The 20,788-nt window shown below is 48.3% G+C and overlaps 1 protein-coding gene across 3 annotated transcripts in view; it reads right to left on the bottom strand.

Annotated features, from left to right (window-relative positions):
- The window catches only part of PLXDC1 (plexin domain containing 1), a 64,942-nt gene that overhangs the window by 38,045 nt on the left and 6,109 nt on the right, over positions 1 to 20,788 (bottom strand). For 2 of the 3 annotated variants that reach the window (XM_006068537.4, XM_025280227.3), the window contains exon 2: positions 18,874 to 19,052. In XM_006068537.4, coding sequence (XP_006068599.2) covers positions 18,874 to 19,052 — 179 coding nt within the window. Of the gene's footprint in view, positions 1 to 1,949; positions 2,058 to 18,873; positions 19,053 to 20,788 lie in introns of those variants that run through there. The other variant, XM_025280228.3, reaches the window with a different exon arrangement.

Here is a 20,788-nt window from a genome sequence, read left to right as displayed (position 1 = left end):
TACTGCATTAGGATGGGACCTAAATCCAATGACAGGCTTGTTATATGATTGTTACAAAACAAAGGAGAGGGAGATTTAGATACAGAGACACAGACGGGACACAGGGAAGAAGTCCATGTCACAACAAAGATAGAGATTGGAGTGATGCAGTTTACAAACAAAGAAACACCAAGGATTATCAGAGGCTACCAGAAACTAGGAGAAGGCAAGGAAGAATCTCCTTTAACCTCCAGAGTGACTGTGACCTTGCTGACACCTTGATTCAGATTTCTGGCCAAAACTGTGAGAGAATAATTTCTATTGTTTTAAGCCACCCAGTCTGTGATACTCTGTTATGGCAGCCCTAGGAGGCTAATACACAAGTCCACAGTTGTGTGATGCTGTGCCTCAAGGGGGCAACCCTCAATGTCTCCCCCTTCTTGTCACAGTCCTGCTTGGAACATTCTGCGGCTTCCCAGCTGCACTCAGATTGAAGGCCACATTCCTTACCATGACCTCCAAGGCCCTGTGAGGCAAACTCTAGACTTCGCCTATCCAATATTCATTACCCCGCTTCTTTATTAATAGCACATTAATTTTGTAGCAAGCAGCAATGTAGTCAACTAAAAAACTTCATTCCCTGGATGACTTAAGGCTTACCATGTGATGCAGGCTAGCTTATGAGATATACTGAAGGTTCTAGTAGAGCCTTTTACAAGAGGTCAAATTTGACTGCTCATCCCTCTTGCCTTTGCCCTTCTCTTTATTCCTGCCTGGAATGCAGATGTGATGACTGGAGCTTCAACAGTCATCTTGTGAGCATTAAGACAAGTGAAAGGGTTAGTCACTCAGTCATGTCCGACTCTTTGCAACCTCATGGACTATAGCCTGCCAGGCTCCTCTGTCCACGGGGTTCTCCAAGCAAGAATACTGGAGTGGGTAGCCATTCCCTTCTCCAAGAGATCTTCCCAATCCATGGATCAAACCCTGGTCTCCTGCATTGGAGGCAGATTCTTTACCATCTGAGCCACCAGGGAAGCAATAAAGATAAGATAGGATAGTGGAGTGGACAGTTAAACAGAACCTGGGTCCCTGGCGGAATGCTTGTTAAGTCCTCAGATTCAGCATTCTGTTATATGCAAACATGAATTCTTCCTGATACACAGTAGTCTGGCCCCTCCCCCCACCGCCTTCCTCCCCAGGTCTCCCCTCCCCACCCCCACCCCTGCTCTCCTTGCCCCAGCCCTGCAAGGCTTTCAATTCCTGAAATCACCAAGTGCTTGTCTGACTCAGGACCTTGGTACTTCCTATGCCTCAAAACCTCTTTTTCATGCAGTTCAGAAGCTGATTCTTCATGGTCCTTCAGACCTCAGTTCAATGGTCACTTCTTCAGGTGCTCTTTCATCAGGAGTGGCTTCCTGATGTCCCTGTTACATTCTCATCACACCTCGGTCTTCTGCCTCTCCATGTGTTGCACACTTGCAATGACTGATCTGACTTTTAGACTTGTTATCTCCATACCTGCCTTTCCTAGAAGACCATAATTTCCCCACAAGTAAGGTCAGCCTTTACCTATGGTGGGTTATTTTCAGGCTGTGTTGTACAGCATGTGGGATCTTAGTTCCCAAACCAGAGATCCAATTCGTGCCCCCTGCATTGGGAGCGTGGAGTGAGAACCACTAGACCACCAGGGAAGTCCCACCTCTGGGGTTTAAGCAGAGAATGTGTTCGATTGGAGGATATGTTGATAAATGAATGACCAACCATTCATAATTTCAAAGCATAGTTTGTTGAAAGCCTGCTCTTCCTTTGTTTTATTGCTATTGCCAGTAGCCATGCATTCTAGTGAGCAGAATGGGATGTTATTACCAAACAAAGCGAGACAGCAGCTCATGGGGAGCAGGTTTAAAACAGCTGCTTGGAGGCCTGGAAAAGGGTCTGGTTTCCATCACCGAATCCCTGGGACTCACCTGGTGTTCACCAACCCTCCAAGCATTGGAAATGAGAGCCCTGCACAGAAGCCACGCTCTGCAGTTGTGAAGCCCAAACAGACGCTGACACATCTCTTGCTGTGTTGCCTAAGAGGCAAAGGGTGGGGTGACTGGGGATGTGTCTCACCAGCCTGTTACTCTGAGTCCTCTGCCCACGAAGGACAAACAGCCCACCACCCTAGCCAGCGCTGCTCCGCTGAGGAGGCTGTGTGCTACTGGGGGATCCTGGGACCGGATCAGCTCCTTCTTGGAGTTCCCAAGAAGCCTTCCAGTGGCACATCTTAACTGACAGCAAGGAGATCGAAGCAATCCTAAAGGAAATCAACCCTGAATATTCACTGGAAGGACTGATGCTCCAACAAGGACGGCATCCTCCCCCATCACTGATGGCAGGTGACACAAGCGCCCGGCCCTGATGGCAGGTGACAGACACAAGAGCCACTTGTGAAGGGAGCAAGTCTCTGGACAGCACTCCCACAGGCAGGACATCAGGCACACAGGAAGGTGCCTCCAGCTCCCCATCTTCTCCTCCCCAAACGCTTGTACCATCACCCGAGGAGGGCCTTCCAATCAAGAGACCTGAATTGGTACAGTTGCAGCTTGAAGCACATCCCTTGGGCTGTATTCCTGTCTGGAGTGGGGAAGGGCAGGAGGAATTTGAGATGCAGGCAAGGGGAGAGGATGAGAAAAACAGTTCTCTGTCAAAGGAGGAAAGGAGGGAGGGAGGGAGGGAGGAAGGGAAGGAAGGAAGGAAGGACGTCTCCCGATGCCTCAAGCTCTTCTCCAAGGAAGTGAAGCTAACGAGGGAGATGCTTTCAGGCCATGCAAGGAAACCCTGATTCCACCTGCTCAGACTCGAAGCAGGTGCTGGTAGTCCAGTGGTTAAGACTGCATTTCCAACACAGGCGGCATGGGTTCAATTCCTGGGCAGCGAGGTTCCCCATGCTGCCACCTGACCAAAAACCACAACAATAGACCCAGAGGAAGCATACTCAGTCACGTGACTGAGAGTGCAGCAGGGCAGCAAGTGAGGAGCACAGGGCCTCTGCTGTAATCAGGGCCTTCTCCTAAGTGTGACTGCTGTTCCACAGAAAGGAGAAGGAAGCCAGCCCTCACACGTGGCTTCAACAAATATATGCTGGATAAGTGAAAAAGAGACCGAGTTGAGGAGGGTCTCGAAAGACAGAGAAAGCAGCCCTGGTTCCTGATGGCTTTCTAGGTCCGAGGTCAGGCTGGAAGGTCAGGCTTCATCTCTAGCCCATGGATCCCATGGCAAGTCTCTGAACTCTCTCTATAAACCTTTCCCAAGACAGCTTGAATGGCTCCTTGGAACCAAAAGAACCCTAAAGAGAACAGTTGTGCTCTAGGGGTGATCAGAGGAAGGATTTTGAGGGATACCCCAGATAGTCCTTCACCAGCATAGATAGCAAGAATCTGCATGGAAAGAGAGAAATGAGAAACTAAATTTCTGGGAGAATTTTTCCTTGGCTTCCATGTTTTTTCTTCTACAAAGTCAATCGCCATGGGCTTCTGGACTTGGTGGTAGCTTGGAATTCGGCAGCCATGGGGGTGCTTCCTGTCTGCCACTGCAGGTCCCTTATCATGTGCCACCGGAATGCAGTTTGGATGGTGCAAGTCCACTCATGGTAGACACTGAAAACTGTCTCCCAGTAATCATCCTCCTCTCCTTCCTTCAGTAGCAGAATCGCCCAGTTTTTGTTAGACACATGGTCATCCAGCTAGATCACATTTCCCTGCCCTCCTTACAGCTACAAGTAGCTATATGACTATGTCTGACCAATGGAAGATGAGAAGAATGATTGCCCTCAATAGGAACTAAGGGGCTCTCACCTTTCTTAGTTTCCATTGGCTGGGATGCAGATGTGATGGCAGGAGCTGAAACAGCCATTTTGGACCATAACATGAGAGATAAATGTTGTAGAGGGAAGCTGGGTCTCTAACACCATGGAGACACTGCAGCAACTCCTGCTTACTTATGCTCACACTATTACATGTAAGAGAGGAATAAACCTCTTTCACGTCTAAGTACCTTGTCAGTTGGTCATTTTTACAACAGCTGAATCTGTATCCTAATTAATACAAGCTTCTAAATGGCCTCCTCAGGCCACTCAATCTGAAGCCTTCATCACTGTTTTCCACATAGATACATCTCCTGAAAGGGCTTCCGAGGTGGCTCAGTGGTAAAGAACCTGCCTGCCAATGCAGGAGCTGCAGGTTTGATCCCTGGGTCGGGAAGATCCCCTGGAGGAGGAAATGGCAACCCAATCCAGTATTTTTCCTGGGATAATCCCATGGACAGAGGAGCCTGGCGGGCTACAGTCCATGGGGTCACAAAGAGTCAGACACAGCTGAAGTGACTGGGCACAACAAAAAAAAAGGATTTAGAGGCTTGCCTGGCAGTGAACTCACCTGAGGAATTCACACACTTCACAGCTGACACCACATTTGACCTGCTATCTGTGGGGCAGAACTGTTACCCCAGAGGGCAGCCTTCCAGGCACTGTGGCCAGAGGCTTGAAGCTGTGATGGGGGTGACCTGACACTACAGAAGGTCAGAGAGCGCGGCACAAGCCAGACCACTTGGCAAGTCCACCAAAGGGAACCATGTTTCCTTGAAATGCCTGCAAGAAGCCCCAGTGGGTAAACCACATTCATTTGGGGAAGCAGCATGATGTGGCTTTCAAACCTTTTTGGCCATGAAACCCTTTCTTCCAATTAACCTTCTTCCATGGAGGCGCAATACATAAATTACATCAAAGTAGAGCACTCTGCAGGGAGAAAAGAGAAGCCCTGGAACCCAGCCTGCTGTTCTATTTCCTTCTCTGCCACCCTCCATCCACGGTGGCCCCTGGAGTACCTCTGGGAACCTTTAGGGTTCTGTGGACTGCAACTTGAAAACCACTGCTCTAGGATCAAGGGCAGGGGCTGCGGAGTTAGCAGACCCAAGTTCAACAACTAGCCCCACTATATAATAGTTGATGCCACACATTGCTCTCCCCCCTGAGCGTCAGTTCCCTCATCAGTAACCTTTCTCACAGAGCTCTTGCAAGGATTAGACAAAACATAAGCACATAAAGCTCTTAGCCCAGCATCCACAGTAGGGGTTTGAAAAGTGGGAGTTATTATGATGAATCTGTTGAACCTTTCCAGGAAAGGTCTTGATTGTGGAGGCTGCCTCCTCAAAACCATCCCCAGCTCCATCTTCAGCACCTGCTGTTTCAGTGTCTCTTCTGCCTCAATTATTCATGCCGGGAGCCTGCCAGGCACTTCATTTCTGACAGCGGGGCAGCATTTACCTTGGCTGAGCTCAAGCCGTTTCTGGACAGGAACTCTGGCTAAGCTGTCACCATCAGCCCATCACCTGCCAGCCAACTGGCAGGTGGAAATGCCGGGGCAGGCAACCAAGTGCACCCTGCTGGGCCTGTTGAAGAAGCCAGGCTGGCTGTGCTGGTTAGAATGGTGGGCCAGGCAGCTGGGTCCAACCCAGGACATGCTGAGGAGATTACTGGGTATCCCATTGCCTGCCTCCACTGCTCTAGGAGGCCTTACAAGGCCCATGGAAATGTTTTCTAGATCCCTGCTACTCAAAGTGTGGCCCAGGGACCAGCACCTTCAGAATCACCTGAGAGCTCACCAGAAATGCATAATCCAGGTGAATGTGTGCTAAATCACCTCAGTCGTGTCTGACTCTTTGCGACCCTATAGACTGTAGCCCGCCAGGCTCCTCTGTCCACGGGATTCTCCAGGTAAGAATACTGGAGTGGGTTGCCATTTCCTACTCCAGGAAATCTTCTCAACCCAGGGATTGAACCCACATCTCTTATGTCTCCTGCATTAGCAGGCGGGTTCTTTGCCAGTAGTGCCAGCTGCAGAATCCAGACGCAACCCCAAAACTGCTGGATCAAAATCCACATTTACACGAGCTTCCCAGGGCATTATTTGGCACAATAAAGTTTGAAAAGCTCTGGTCAAGAAGCGCCCTCTGTGTGGACCAGCATGTCACTCGTTTTTGTCTCTGAGGTCTCCGAGGACAGAAAGGCCTGAGTTGTGCAACCGTCGCCCAGCACTTTAGGTCTCTGTTCCCAGATAATATTAGAAACACTTGCTTCCTGGAGTGTTGTTCAATCACTCAGTTGTGCCCAACTCTTTGTGATCCCATTGACTGCAGCACGCCAGGCTTCCCTGTCCTTCACCAACTCCCAGAGCTTGCTCAAACTCATGTCCATTGAGTTGGTGATGCCATCCAACCATCTCGTCTTCTGTCGTCCCCTTCTCCTCCTGCCTTCAATCTTTCCCAGCATCAGGGTCTTTCCCAATGAGTCAGCTTTTTGCATCAGGCAGCCAAAGTATTGGAGCTTCAGCTTCAGTATCAGTCCTTCCAATGAATAGTCAGGACTGATTTCCTTTAGGATTGACTGGTTTCATCTCCTTGCTGCCCAAGGGACTCAAGAGTCTTCTCCAGCACCACAGTTTGAAGGCAACAATTCTTTGGCACTCAGCCTTTTTATTGTCCAGCTCTCACATTCATACATGACTACTGGAAAAACCACAACTTTGACTATACTGACCTTTGTCATTGAGTGGATGAAATGTAAGGCCAGGGAGTGAGGCCAGCTCTCAGGGAGGGCTCCTTTAGTTTCCCTCACCTCATGCACCTACATAATAACCTCGATCTGCCCTCTTGAGGCATTCAAGCCTCAGACTGAAATAAACCACATGGAACACAGTCATCACAGAATTGCAGAAAGTAGGTCCCGTGGGCTAGCCTGGAAAGGCCTTTGGACAAAAGAGGCTTTGATATGGTGCTGAAGACCTGGGGTAAAGAGGTGTCAGGGTGCGTGAGGCTGACCTGAGAATGTGCTGAAAGAGGGGTTTGGACCAGGCTTGGAAAGAGGGTGTGAACTGGCTTTCTAGACAAAGCATTTTTTAATACCCCCTGACACTTCATGGAAATGGAAGAATCATCTTATCCTGACACTGATTCCATATGTGGGCTTTTGGAGGAGTATCTATCAGTCAACCAGAGATTTTGACAGCATCAATATATTTCACGTAACCACAGAGAATTAGAACAACAAGGAACCAAAAAAAAAAAAAACAAAAACAGGCCTCCTCCACCCATCACCTGGTCCCATTCTGGCATATTTCCTTCTAGTCTTTTTCATCTGGATGTAATTTCACGTGGCTATAATCCTGCTGACTATCCAGTTGTGTGGACGGCTTCTATCATGTTTCATGATAGCTGAAGCAGTTTCTGATGCTGAACATGGTCTTTTAACAATCATTTGTAAATGAGTCATGACCATCTACTCAGAAGAAAACCCATAATTTTCTTAACTATCTCCTTATTTGGGAGCACTTAGATAGTTTCCAGTTTTTATGATCTATTTTTCTATTTTAAATACTACTCTGATGAATTTGTTGATACACTTTTCATATCCGGAATTATCATCCCTGCTTCAAAGCCTCTGATACAAAGCAGTGCTTCTCAAGTTTTAATGTGCATAAGAATCACCTGGGAGTCAGATTCTGTTTCTGCAGGTCTGAGGGGCCTGAGCAACTGCATTCCTAACAAGCTCCCACTATACAATGAGGAATTGTGATAATATGAAGAGTAGCCCTTAAAGCTTCAAGGCCAGGAAATCCTCCTTTGTGGCTGGGGTCCCATTTTTGTACTTCCAGCTAAGATCTGGGGGAAACCACTACTCATTTTTCCTAGACCTTTCTGATTAACTTTTCAATCAATTAGTTTAACTGATTTTTATGAAAACTCTATGAGACATTTAGGTGAGGAAACCGAGGTTTAGAGTGACAATGCAGCAAAGATTCCCACTATTTACCATACTGGGACCAGATTAAGATGACCCACTGTCCCAGTATGCCTGAGACCGAGGGGTCTCCCAGGATGCTGGACATTCAGTGCCAAAAACAGGACCATCTTGGGAAAACACAGATGGTTGGTCACTTAACCAGAGCCTAATTCAGAGTCAGCTAATGTCTGTCATTCCCAACCCCAGGCCCCTTTATGTAGGTTAGTGTATGACACCTTTGCCATTAGGCAAGAGCGTCCTCATGTGACAATGAAGAAATGGGCTCAGAGAGGTTAAGAAACCCGCCTAAGACAAAAACACAAATCACCCAATTTCACAAATGGGCAAAAGAAAAATAAATGGGCAAAGGACATAAGTAGACATTTCTCCAAAGAAAATATACAAATGGCCAACAAGCACAAGAAAAGAAGCTCAGTATCATTAGTTACTCAGTTCAGTTCAGTTCAGTCGCTCAGTCGTGTCTGACACTTTGTGACCCCATGAATTGCAGCACACCAGGCCTCCCTGTCCATCACCAACTCCCAGAGTTCACTCAAACTCATGTCCATTGAGTCAGTGATGCCATCCAGCCATCTCATCTTCTGTCATCCCCTTCTCCTCCTGCCCCCAATCCCTCCCAGCATTTGGGTCTTTTCCAATGAGTCAACTCTTCACATGAGGTGGCCAAAGTACTGGAGTTTCAGCTTCAGCATCAGTCCTTCCAATGAAAACCCAGGACTGATCTCCTTTAGGACGGACTGGTTGGATCTCCTTGCAGTTCAAGGGACTCTCAAGAGTCTTCTCCAACACCACACTTCAAAAGCATCAAATCTTCGGCGCTCAGCTTTCTTCACAGTCCAACTCTCACATCCATACATGACTACTGGAAAAACCATAGCCTTGTCTAGACAGACCTTTGTTGGCAAGGTAATATCTCTGCTTTTCAATATGCTATCTAGGTTGGTCATAACTTTCCTTCCAAGGAGTAAGCATCTTTTAATTTCATGGCTGCAGTCACCATCTGCAGTGATTTTGGAGCCCCAAAAAATAAAGTCTGACACTGTTTCCACTGTTTCCCCATCTATTTCCCATGAATGATGGGACCAGATGCCATGATCTTCGTTTTCTGAATGTTGAGCTTTAAGCCAACTTTTTCACTCTCCTCTTTCACTTTCATCAAGAGGCCTTTTAGTTCCTCTTCACTTTCTGCCATAAGGGTGGTGTCATCTGCATATCTGAGGTTATTGATATTTCTCCCAGCAGTCTTGATTCCAGCTTGTGCTTCTTCCAGTCCAGCGTTTCTCATGATGTACTCTGCATATAAGTTAAATAAGCAGGGTGACAATATACAGCCTTGACGTACTCCTTTTCCTATTCGGAACCAGTCTGTTGTTCCATGTCCGGTTCTAACTGTTGCTTCCTGACCTGCATATAGGTTTCTCAACAGGCAGGTCAGGTGGTCTGGTATTCCCATCTCTTTCAGAATTTTCCACCGTTTATTGTGATCCACACAGTCAAAGGCTTTGGCATAGTCAATAAAGCAGAAATAGATGTGTTTCTGGAACTCTCTTGCTTTTTCCATGATCCAGCGGATGTTGGCAATTTGATCTCTGGTTCCTCTGCCTTTTCTAAAACCAGCTTGAACATCTGGAAGTTCACGGTTCATGTATTGCTGAAGCCTGGCTTGGAGAATTTTGAGCATTACTTTACTAGCGTGTGAGATGAGTGCAATTGTGCAATAGTTTGAGCATTCTTTGGCATTGCCTTTCTTTGGGATTGGAATGAAAACTGACCTTTTCCAGCCCTGTGGCCACTGCTGAGTTTCCCAAATTTGCTGGCATATTGAGTGCAGCACTTTCACAGCATCATCTTTCAGGATTTGAAATAGCTCACCTGGAATTCCATCACCTCCACTAGCTTTGTTCATAGTGATGCTTTCTAAGGCCCACTTGACTTCACATTCCAGGATGTCTGGCTCTAGGTGAGTGATCACACCATCATGATTACCTGGGTCATGAAGCTCTTTTTTGTACAGTTCTTCTGTGTATTCTTGCCACCTCTTCTTAATCTCTTCTGCTTCTGTTTGGTCCATATCATTTCTGTTCTTTATCGAGCCCATCTTTGCATGAAATGTTCCCTTGGTATCTCTAATTTTCTTCAAGAGATCTCTAGTCTTTCCCATTCTGTTGTTTTCCTCTATTTCTTTGCATTGATCGCTGAGGAAGGCTTTCTTATCTCTCCTTGCTATTCTTTGGAACTCTGCATTCAGATGCTTATATTTTTCCTTTTCTCCTTTGCTTTTTGCTTCTCTTCTTTTCACAGCTATTTGTAAGGCCTCCCCAGACAGCCATTTTGCTTTTTTGCATTTCTTTTCCATGGGGATGGTCTTGATCCCTGTCTCCTGTACAATGTCACGAACCTCCATCCATAGTTCATCAGGCACTCTATCAGATCTAGTCCCTTAAATCTATTTCTCATTTCCACTGTATAATCATAAGGGAGTTGATTTAGGTCATTAGGGAAACACAAAGCAAAACCATAGTGAGATACTAGATCACACCCACTAGATGCTATAATTTAAAAAAAAGAGAGAGAGAAAGAACAAATGTTGGCAAGGATGTGGAGAAATGGGAACCCTCATACATTGCTGGTGGGAATGTAATATGGTTCAGTCACTGTGGAAAACAGTCTGGCAGTTCCTCAAAGAGTTTAGCATAGAATTACACTATGACTCAGCAATTTCACTTCTAGGTATATACCCCAAAGAGCTGAAAATATGTACTCTAAGTACACGTATACATGTTCACAGCAGACTGTTCACAATAGCCAAAAGGAGGAAGCCTCAATGTCTATCAACAAAGGAACAGATGAACAAAACTATGGTATATCCATATAATGGAAGACACTATGCAGCCATAAAATGGATAGCCGTGAAAACATTATGCCAGGGGAAAGAAACCAGACATGAAAGATCATATATGGTATTTCATTTATATATGAACTATCCAGAACAGATAAATTCATAGAAATAGAACACAGATTGGGGGTTACTTGGGACTGGAGGTGGGGGGAGGGGGATGTGTGGAGCAACAGCCTAAATCCAGGGTTTCCTTTTAGGGGATGAAAATGTTTTGGGATTAGATAAAGGTGATGGTTGCACAACACTGTGGGCGTGTTAAACGCACTTCACTTTAAAATGGTTAATTTTTTAATGTGAATCTCACCTCAACAAGAAAGAAAGAAAACCAAACAACTAACCGATAGACCAACTAGCCGGCTGAAGGAAAAGGGAAAGGGTCAACGAAAGGGACCTGCGTGGAAGGCGGAGCAGGTCCTTAGGCTGAGCAGCCAGCAGAGGGCACTGTGGCACCCTTCCCGAGCCACGCAGGGGAGACCTCCCCAACTGAGAACCCATCGAGTGCCTGGCATTTTGCTCTTGAGTCTCAACTTTGTAAGATCAGTACCTGCTGCTGCTAAGTCGCTTCAGTCGTGTCCGACTCTGTGCGACCCCATAGACGGCAGCCCACCAGGCTCCCCTGTCCTTGGGATTCTCCAGGCAAGAACACTGGAGTGGGTTGCCATTTCCTTCTCCAATGCATGAAAGTGAAAAGTGAAAGTGAAGTCGCTCAGTCGTGTTCAACTCTAGCAACCCCATGGACTGCAGCCCACCAGGCTCCTCTGTCTATGGGATTTTCCAGGCAAAAGTACTGGAGTGGGGTTCCATTGCCTTCTCCGAAGAGAAGTACCTATCCGCTCCATTTGAGAAATCTGAAGCTAGTAGGGGTTTGAAATGCCAGGTTCATTAAATGAGGGTTTTTAAGTGCCCGCCCGGCCCAAGGTCTGCCGCTGGTGCATGCCAGATGGAAGGCCAGGCCAGGGGTACTCTTTCCACAGCGCTGAAGACTGAATGTCTGGACTCCATCTTTCACCTCTCAGAACACGCCTCCTTTTCACAAAATCTCTTATTTTCTCTCTTTGCAATTCAGCTCACCACTTTCCTTCCACCCACCTCACCCTCTACCCTCAGGAATCTTCCCCTAGCAGCCTCCTCACCCCATCCCTGCCCCTGAGTGCAGGCACTGGCATGCCTGGGTTCTTCCCTGAGCCATTGCTTGGGGCTCTTCTTGTGTCCCTGCTACGAGTCTGTCTGTCCTGTCTCCCCTCGGCCCTTAGGTCTGGAGAGGAGGCCTTCTAGAGGTTTCGTTTTGGGAACTGCCTCCTTTGGGGGGGTGTATAAACCAGGCAGACGTTGCGCCCACTTGTCCCTCTCGCTGCCCAACTGTCTTGAATGCTGTGGTCCCTGCCCAGCTGCAGAGTTCCTCAGCATTCCTAGGCTTGCCAGGGCGATTGGATGAGCTGGGAAGTTTTGCTTGGGTCAGAGAGAGAGGAGAGGAATTCAGGGAAGGGAGGCCAGGGGGAATACTGGGGTGAGAGGTGGGGAGTCAGAATTTTCTGTTATGGAGTAAAACTGTTCTATTACGGGGGAACTCCCAAATCTGAATGCTCTTAAACTTGGTTCCTCCCAAACTGTTAACCAGACATGAACCACAGAACCAAGAAAACCCTTCATTTGGATTTGGAAATCCCCAGGTTTGAAGACATTCCCCTTCAGCCTCTTGGAGGATAAACTGTGGCTCTTCCCAGATTTCTGACTTAGCACTACAGCCCTCCGCAACCCCTCCCTCCCCCATAAAATTTCCAGTGTCCCCAGGGCCTCACGACTGGCATTGGTGGAAAATCTCTGGAAAGCTTGAGTCCAGACAAGAATCCTATTTCCATGGGGAAATAGGATGGTAGATGGTGGCAGAGTGGGCGTGAGAATAAAATCCAAGGAGATGGCTCTGAGTCTACCCTGGGAACACAGGCCAGACGCCTCAAAGTTTCCAAAGCAAGAGGTCCGAGTTAAAGGAACATTGTTGCAAGGTGGCCAGGCAGGAGGTGCTGGGCAGAGGGACTAGGAAGAAGGGGTTAGGCCAAAGGAGTGAGAAAGGAAGATGGAGGTGGGGGATGGTGGGGCTGGGCAAAGAAGGTCTGGAATGGGGGCTGGGCAGACAGACTGAGGTGAGGGAGCTGGACCAGCAGGGAAGCTGGGGCCAGGAGGGTGGACTAAGGAGCCATGAAGGAAAATGAGGAGGCTCCTGTGTGGGGTTGGGGGTTGGGTGCAAAAGGGATGGTAGCCCAGGTGCCAGGCCCTCAGCCTCTTGAGCAGAGGGAACCAGAGTCTGGTTCCTTTTGGCACAGAATAGACTGTGATGTGGATAAATGGTGGAAATGTTGTCTCGTGGAAGCCGAAGAAAACTTCCTGAAGCAGACCAAATCAAGCTTGCTGAAATGTCCCCTTTCTGCCACTTCCCTCTCGCTCAGCCCTCTGCTACTAAGATGGAGTTTCCTTTGGACAAGGAGAACCCAGCTCTCAGAGACACTGACTAGAGACACAGGAGAAGCAGGCGTCTCTGGGCCCCTTCCTGGGACACCTCAAGAGGGCCGGCTGTCCAAGGTAGGGTGAGCACACAGCCCGGGGGGTGTGGAGGTCTGGCTGTGCTGAAGAGAGGCAGTCATTACCATCCTCCACTGAGCGCTGCTCAGGGCAAGGCATAATGGGTTCAAGGCCAGGTAGGAATGGAACACAGACCCCTCTGAGGATTCAGGCACGAGGCCCCCACTCCGGGTCGCAGTGTGTGTACATGTGTTTCGGTGCGTATAGCGTATATAAGCACTGATGTTGTCTTATGTGTGTGGGAACCCAGGAGTTAGTAGAGTTGGGTCCTTTGAGGCCAGTATGTCCAACAACTCACCCCAGGCAAAACCTCTTCTCTTCACCAACCCTGTCTTTCAAGGCCTCTGGAGATGGGAAATCCCTGCCTCCTTTGTTCCTTCAAAGGAGGAACGCCCACCGTGGGCCAGGCACTGGTGACAGAGTGATAAGACAATCTCAGATCTCATGTGCCTCGGTTTCAGGGGAAGAGAGGCAATAAAAACAAATAGATAATTCCATGTAGGAAGGGATATGAGCTATGGAGAAAAATAACCCTTTCCCTCTGCCCCAGTCCCAACCCTGCAGCTATTAGAAAACAGCTACATCTAGAAGTTTCTCTATTGCAGGCTAAATACCCCAGGCTCCTTCAACCATTTAGACTACTCTGGTTTCTACATAACCATCTGAAAGGGGACACAAGCCCCTCAGCCATGGTCAAGGCAAGAAACACCCTCCCTCCCCACCACAGGATTCCCAGAGCCCCAACCCTTGTCGCCGGGGTTTCTGTGGGTTTCCATGAACACAGCTGGCTCCCACCTCCGTCCTTGGCAGCCACTCCACACTCCTGACTCATCCCAGCCCACAAGCAGTGAGGAGCTCCAACTCTTTTCCTCATGAACCGCTGCTAAGCCACATCTCTCCCACCTGATTTTAAGCTGAAGTGCCAGGATTTATATTTGTCCTGGAAGTTTCATCTGGCCTGAGGCCACCTATCATCCAGCCTACAGAGGAGGGCTTCTGGTTCCTAATCTGACATCTGAACTCTCTTCTGGCTGTTGGAGAAGTCTGATCTAGAAGTTTGATTTTCCAATCTTCTGGGCAGAGCTAGGGAGACCTCTACTGCAGTCAGAGGGGCCTCCTGCCAGGGTGGGGCCATGCTCCTTCACGTGGACTCTTTTTTTTTCTTTTGGCTGCACCAAATGACATGGGGGATCTTAGTTCCCCAACCAGGAATAGAACACCTGCCCCCCTGCAGTAGAAGCACGAAGTCTTAACCACCGGACCACCAGAGAAGTCCTCCTTCGTGTGGACTCTTGATGTGTTGAGGGGGCCACAAAGCCCCCAGGGTGGTGGAAGTCTTGTGATCAAGTACAGACACATGGCACCTGAGAAAACCTCCCCTTCCGGTGATCAATCTGGTAATGGATTTTAAAACTGGCGTGGAATGTTATAGCTCAGAAGTTCCCACACGTAGAGAACCATCAGGATCATATGGGGGGACTTGAAACAAATGCCCAGCTCCAGTGTTTCTCAACCAGTCAGTTCAGGGTAGAGCCCGAGAATTTGTGTTGTTTTTTAGGCTCTGGGGTTATTGAATCCATACTGGCTCTTAACGATCCCCACTGCCCTTTCTGAACGCCCACAGACAATTGCTTCCAGAAGGCCACATCTCTGTGGCTCTCTTCTGCAAGGGCCTCTCTGCTCAGACTGGACCATGGTCCTCTGACCGTGGTGTCTGGCCCAGAGCAAATACCAGTTCTTTAACTGATGGCCCAACAAAGCTGGGGGTTGGGGGAGGAGTGAGCCTCCAGGCGTTCCCTTCCTTGGGGTGCCTCCCCTGCCCTGGCCCTCCGTCCCATCACCCCACCATGGCCCCTTGGTTCTGCAGGATGGAGAAGACAGGGCAGGATGGGAAGTGAATGGGGCTGCCTTCTCTGAGGCTCCACCTCAGGGTTGGTATTAGGGTGAGGCGAGGGAGGCCCTGACTTTCGGTCCAACCCTTAAAATGGCACCAGCGAAAAGAACTTATTTACAAACAGAAACAGACTTGCAGATTTTAAAAATGAATTTATGGGGACCCAAGGGGAAACATGGTGGGGAGGGGTAAATTAGGAGCTTGGGGTTAACATACACACAAACTACTAGATATAAAATAGGTAACCAACAAGGACCTACTGTACAGCACAAGGAACTCTACTCAATGTCCTGTAATAACCTATATGGGAAAAAGATCTGAAAAAGAATGAAAATATGTACATATAACTGAATCACTATGCTGTGTATATACCTAGAGCTGGACTTCCCTGGTGGTTCAAACGGTAAAGAATCTGCCTACAATGCAGGAGACCTGGGTTCAATCCCTGGGTTGGGAAGATATCCTGGAGGAGAGAATGGCAAACCACTTCAGTATTCTTGCCTAGAGAATTCTATGGACAGAGGAGCCCAGTGGGCTACAGTCTATGGGTCGCAAAGAGTCAGACTCGACTGAGCAACTAACACACACACATACCTGAAACTAACACAACATTGTAAATCAACAAGACTCCAATAAAACATTTTTAAATAATAAAGTGGCATCAACAAACTCAGCCATCAAGAAAATATTTTAATGCCATATATTTTAAAAATCAAATTAATTAGTTCAATTGATGCCAAAAAGTCCATGATGAACAAAAGGTTAACATTTTAAATAAAGACAGGATCAGTAATGGTGCCAAGCCACATCGGAGGCTGAGGTAAAGGGAAAAATAAGTCACAGAAACAATGCAAAAAGAGAGTTCAGAGCATGTGTTACCCTGCTCCCTCCCTACCAGGCTGCAGGGCGGCTGGGTCCCTCTCCCATGCACACTGGTGCAGCCCGTCCAGCAGCCCCTGTGGCAGAGTGGCACAGCTCTTCCTCCTCTGGGGAGCTTCTCTCCCTGCCAGCTCAGGCTCACGTGGACAATTTTAGCTGCTCCCTGCTGCAGCTTCTCCTAACATCTTCTCTTCCTTCACCCTGCCCACTCCTGGCCCCTCCGTGTATACTGTTCCTACATTAAACTCTTTAAAAAAAAGAAAGAAAGAAAGAAATGATGCAGGAAAAAGTATTAGAAAAGCTATTACATCCATGACACAAGAACCATAGGAGACTATTTTTTTAAGAAAAGAATAAATAGCTCATGGAAATGAAAAAATGATAGTAGAAAACAAATCGGTAACATTAAGAAAACAAAGTCGAGGAGACTTCCCTGATGGTCCAGTGGCTACGACTCTGTGCTCCCAATGCAGAGGGCAGGGGTTTGATCCCTGGTCAGGAAACTAGATCCCACATGCCGCAACTAAGAGTTTGCATGCTGCAACTAAAAAGCAAAGATCCCATGGGCTGCAACGAAGACCCAGCAAAGCCAAGTAAATAAATACTAAAAAAAAAAAGGGTTGAGAAATCTCCCAGAAAGTGGATCAACAACAACACTTACAAGCCAACTAACAGACAGACAACAAAAAATGCAAAGGGATGGACAACAGAAGAGAGAAGAAAGTTTGGGAATCAATTCCCTAGATGGACATCTAATCAAGGGGTCTGGAAGAAAGAACTGAGTAGGTAGTAGAGAGAAGATAGTCAAAGCAATAAAACAAGAAGATTTTCCAGAACTGGTGAATATAAGTGCCTGGGTTGAAATACCCCGTCAACTGTCCAGAGCAGTGAGAGAGAAAGACAGGACAGACACTTTTAGAAGGCTGGGGTTAACTTAAGGTAACACCCTGAAAGCTTCCGGAAAAGCAGTTATCTACAATGAGCATAAGCACGACATCAGACCTCTCAACAGTGACATCAGAAGCCAGACGACCATGTGAGATGCCTGCAAACTCGTGAAGGAAGATTATTTTTAATCTAGAATTCTATATTCAGCCAAACCATCAATCAAGAGTGAGGATAGAATAAAGGCATTTTCAGACGTGCAAGTTCTCCAAAGAATTTCTCTTCCTCTATAACCTTTCTCAGGAAGCTAAACAAATGAGGGAGCAAAGCAGGAAAGAAAAGACACAGGATAAAGAGGACAGGGCACCCAGCGAAGAGAGAGACTAGGGAGTTCCAGGATGGCTGCAGGCAGGCAGGCGAGCACCAGGCCAGCGTGACAACAGGAGAGAGATTCCAAAAAAAAAAAAAATAGACAGGTCTGACCATGCCAAAACTTATGTTTGAGGCCAGTGGATGTTTAAGAATACATAGCCATGGACTTTTCTGGTGGTCCAGTGGCTAAGACTCAGTCTTCCAGTGCAGGGAGATGTGGATTTGATTCCTAGTCAGAGAACTAAGAGCCCACATGCTGTGCAGTGAAGTCAAAAGATTAAAAAAAAGTACATATACTATTGGTAAATACAAAAATCTAAGCAACTAGGCAGGGGTGGGAGGTAGGAAAAGCAAAAATGATGCAAGAAAGGAAACAATGATAGTGCTCTGATCGGCTTAGTAGTGAACAATATTTACCTGATAAAGATAAAAAGCAGAGCCTATGGATTTAACAATATCGAGAGCGTCAAACCATGTTTAGGGGAATATACAGAAGGTGAATCTTCATCTACACAACGGGCAATCAACATACAATGACTAAACAGATTTATCAAGAGGCAGCTGCATAAGCAAATTACTTAGAAACACGGAGGTAACAGCCAGGTAAAAAGCTCAAAGTGGCATATTCTGAGCAAGGGGTGGGCAGGTCCAGAGCGGAGGGGCGGACTGCTGTGTTTTATTTTCTGACTTCAGCACTATTTGACCTTTTTGATTGCGTGCATGTCTTGGATTTAAAAAACGAGTTATTGAAACATAAAGAAATGCCCATCCTCTTGTTGCTTCTCCTTCCGTAGTTTTTCTGCCTCCTGAGAATCCACCCTCTTTGCTTGCAGCCGTGGCCGCCTCCGCTCATGACCACGGGCATGCTCATATAGTCTCTCTCACACACTCACTCTCATCACAGACACAGCAGCCCACGGTGACAGATAAATGTACATAATACACAGTAACCCTCAGACACACACGTGATTACAAATGCCCCCAGACACAGAAGCCTCCCTCAGCTCTTCTGTGGCCGGCCGGGAAGCCGGCCAGCACTGCCCAGTCTCCATGTCTTCCCTGTTTCACCAGCCCCAGGACTGCCCCAGGCAGAGGAGATTTTCTTCAGCCACACCACCCTAATCGCCTTCTCTGCTCAGAGTGCCCTGCCCTGGGGCTGAGCCGTGACACCATAGGCGCAGGGCCAGAGCTGGCAGTCAATGTGACCAGTGATAGCCACCTTCATTCTGCTTCTAGTGGAGGCCCTAAGACGTGGAAGAGTCCAGTGTCTTGATCCCTGTGGTAATGCTGTGCATCCTTGAGCAAGTCACTGCCCTTCTCTGAGTCCACAAGGAGGTAGGCAGCCCATGAAACTCTGAGATGCTAAGATTTTCTGACCCAGGCTGGGCCGGGCTTCCATCCCCTCCCCTGGGAGCCCTGTCTACACACTGACTTCCAGGATCGACCCCAAAGGATACACTTGTGGCTCTGACAAGCTTACAAGGGGCACCTGGGGACCCCCCCCACCGCCACTTCCCTCCCCCTCTGTGTCCCTCCAGCACTCACCACCACCCTGGTCCCGTTATCCGGCAGTTTGTCAATGGCCAGGGTGCCCCCACCCAGGTCCTGGCTCAGCTGAGTCCTGTCCAGCTCCGACACCTGGCCAGGGCTCTCTCGGGCTCTCCGATTCCAGCCCCACGCGGTCCCCTGGGTGGCCCCTCCAGAGCCTTGGCCTGCATCCTGACCTGGGAGAAAGGGACAGAAAGCTGAGTCCTGGCAGTCAGAGTGAAGGCCGGGAGGGGGAACCAACCCGCTTATTCTGAGAAGCCCTGACCCCCTTGATACCATCATTGACTCTGGGGACACTGACACCAGGGCAGGGGACACCCAGCATGCACCAAGCTCCACCCAACAAACTTTGCATACAGAACACTTGAGCCCTCACTCCAGCCCTCCACTGAAAATCTGATGTTCTCCATTTTTCGAACAGGAATCAGCAGCTCACAGAGGTTAAAGAAGGTCATAGAGCAGATCAGGGATGGAGATAAGTTTCAAACCCAGGCTGATCTGCCCCTAAAGGGTTGATTATTCTCAACCTCACTAGAATCATCTGGGGAGCTTTAAAAATTCCTGGTGTCTGGGTTCTCCACCCCAGAGATTCTGATGTAGTTAGTCTGTGGTGTGGCCTGTGTGTGAGGACACTTAAATGATCCCCAGGAGAGTTTTTGAAAAGCCCTGGACCTAACAAGGCAGACAAGGGTGAGAACAACCGCTCTAGTACTTTCCAAACCAATTCCCTATTTCTCTGCCAGAAATGGCACATAATCTCATCTTCCAAGGGACTCCAGGGACTAGAAGCCAGAGAGCAGAGTTATTTTAGTTCAGGGCTTCTCATCGTTGGTACCACTGACATTTTGGACTGGATAATTCCTTGTTGTGGGGGACCGTCCCGTGCATTGCAGGATTGCAGGATTTTTTTTTGCAGCATTCCTGGCCTCTACCCACTCGATGCCAGCAGCCCCTCCTCCCAGGCTGTGACAACTGAAGATGCCTCTCTAGTGGGAGCACTGTTTAGTCTTATCACTACCTTGGGCAAGTCACTTTCCCCATGAAACAAGGAGCTTTACGAATCCATTGAGGATAACAAATGGGTTTCATCTCAAAAGCCACCTCCAATGGATTAGTGAGAACCAGGAATGCTCTAATTGGGAAGAATTCTGAGGCTCCATTTGTGTTTAGCAGGAAAGATGGTCACGATCAATTGGCAATGTCTGCGGCAGGCACAGGATTGAAGAGTGGCTGTGCCCAGGCCATCTAGCAGCCGTTCCTCGACCCGATATTCTCTCCAGTTCCCTCTTGGTCATTAAATGTATTCCAAATGACACAGAAACCAGCTTTCCCATTTCAGAAAAAGAGTTATGCGTGCCCACAAAGACGTGTCTTATGCTGTTTCTCCAGTTGCCACACCTATTATGGACGTGTATATGCACCAGATGGGAGGAGCTGACATTCCCTGTGACCTCCATCAGTTTCAGGCCTGTGCTGTGTCAGATGCCCTGCCCCACCTGGTCCCCAGAGCTCCTGGAGGTAGCCTTCTCTCCTGCAGCACCCGCCAGTGGTCCAACTATGTGCCCGTCTCCCTGGTAGACTTGGGTTCCCCCAGGACTCTGTCACCTACCGTAAATGTGCATCCTGGTACCTGGCAAACAGTGGGTGCTCAATCACTGCACAACTGAGAACACAATACTGGAGGTAACTTGGGAGCCAGCAAGGACAGAGGTTGAGAAAAGGCTTGGCCAGGACCAGGCCTGGGGCCAGGGCCAGGACTCTCTGCTGTGGGGCTCCGGTTTGTCATTAGACAGTTTATCCAATTAAGTCATTCTTGGCTGCCGGTGCCTGCTGGATCCTTGCCGGTCCCCTTTCACTCCCCTGCCCCTAATTGCAACCAGATGCTCTGGAGAAGATGGGGAAAGGGTGGTCT

Source organism: Bubalus bubalis, chromosome 3 (assembly GCF_019923935.1).
Source record: "Bubalus bubalis isolate 160015118507 breed Murrah chromosome 3, NDDB_SH_1, whole genome shotgun sequence".
In the NCBI taxonomy this organism is placed as follows: domain Eukaryota; kingdom Metazoa; phylum Chordata; class Mammalia; order Artiodactyla; family Bovidae; genus Bubalus; species Bubalus bubalis.
Note: the sequence above shows the minus strand (reverse complement) of the source record. Positions and strands in the feature narration are given on the sequence as shown.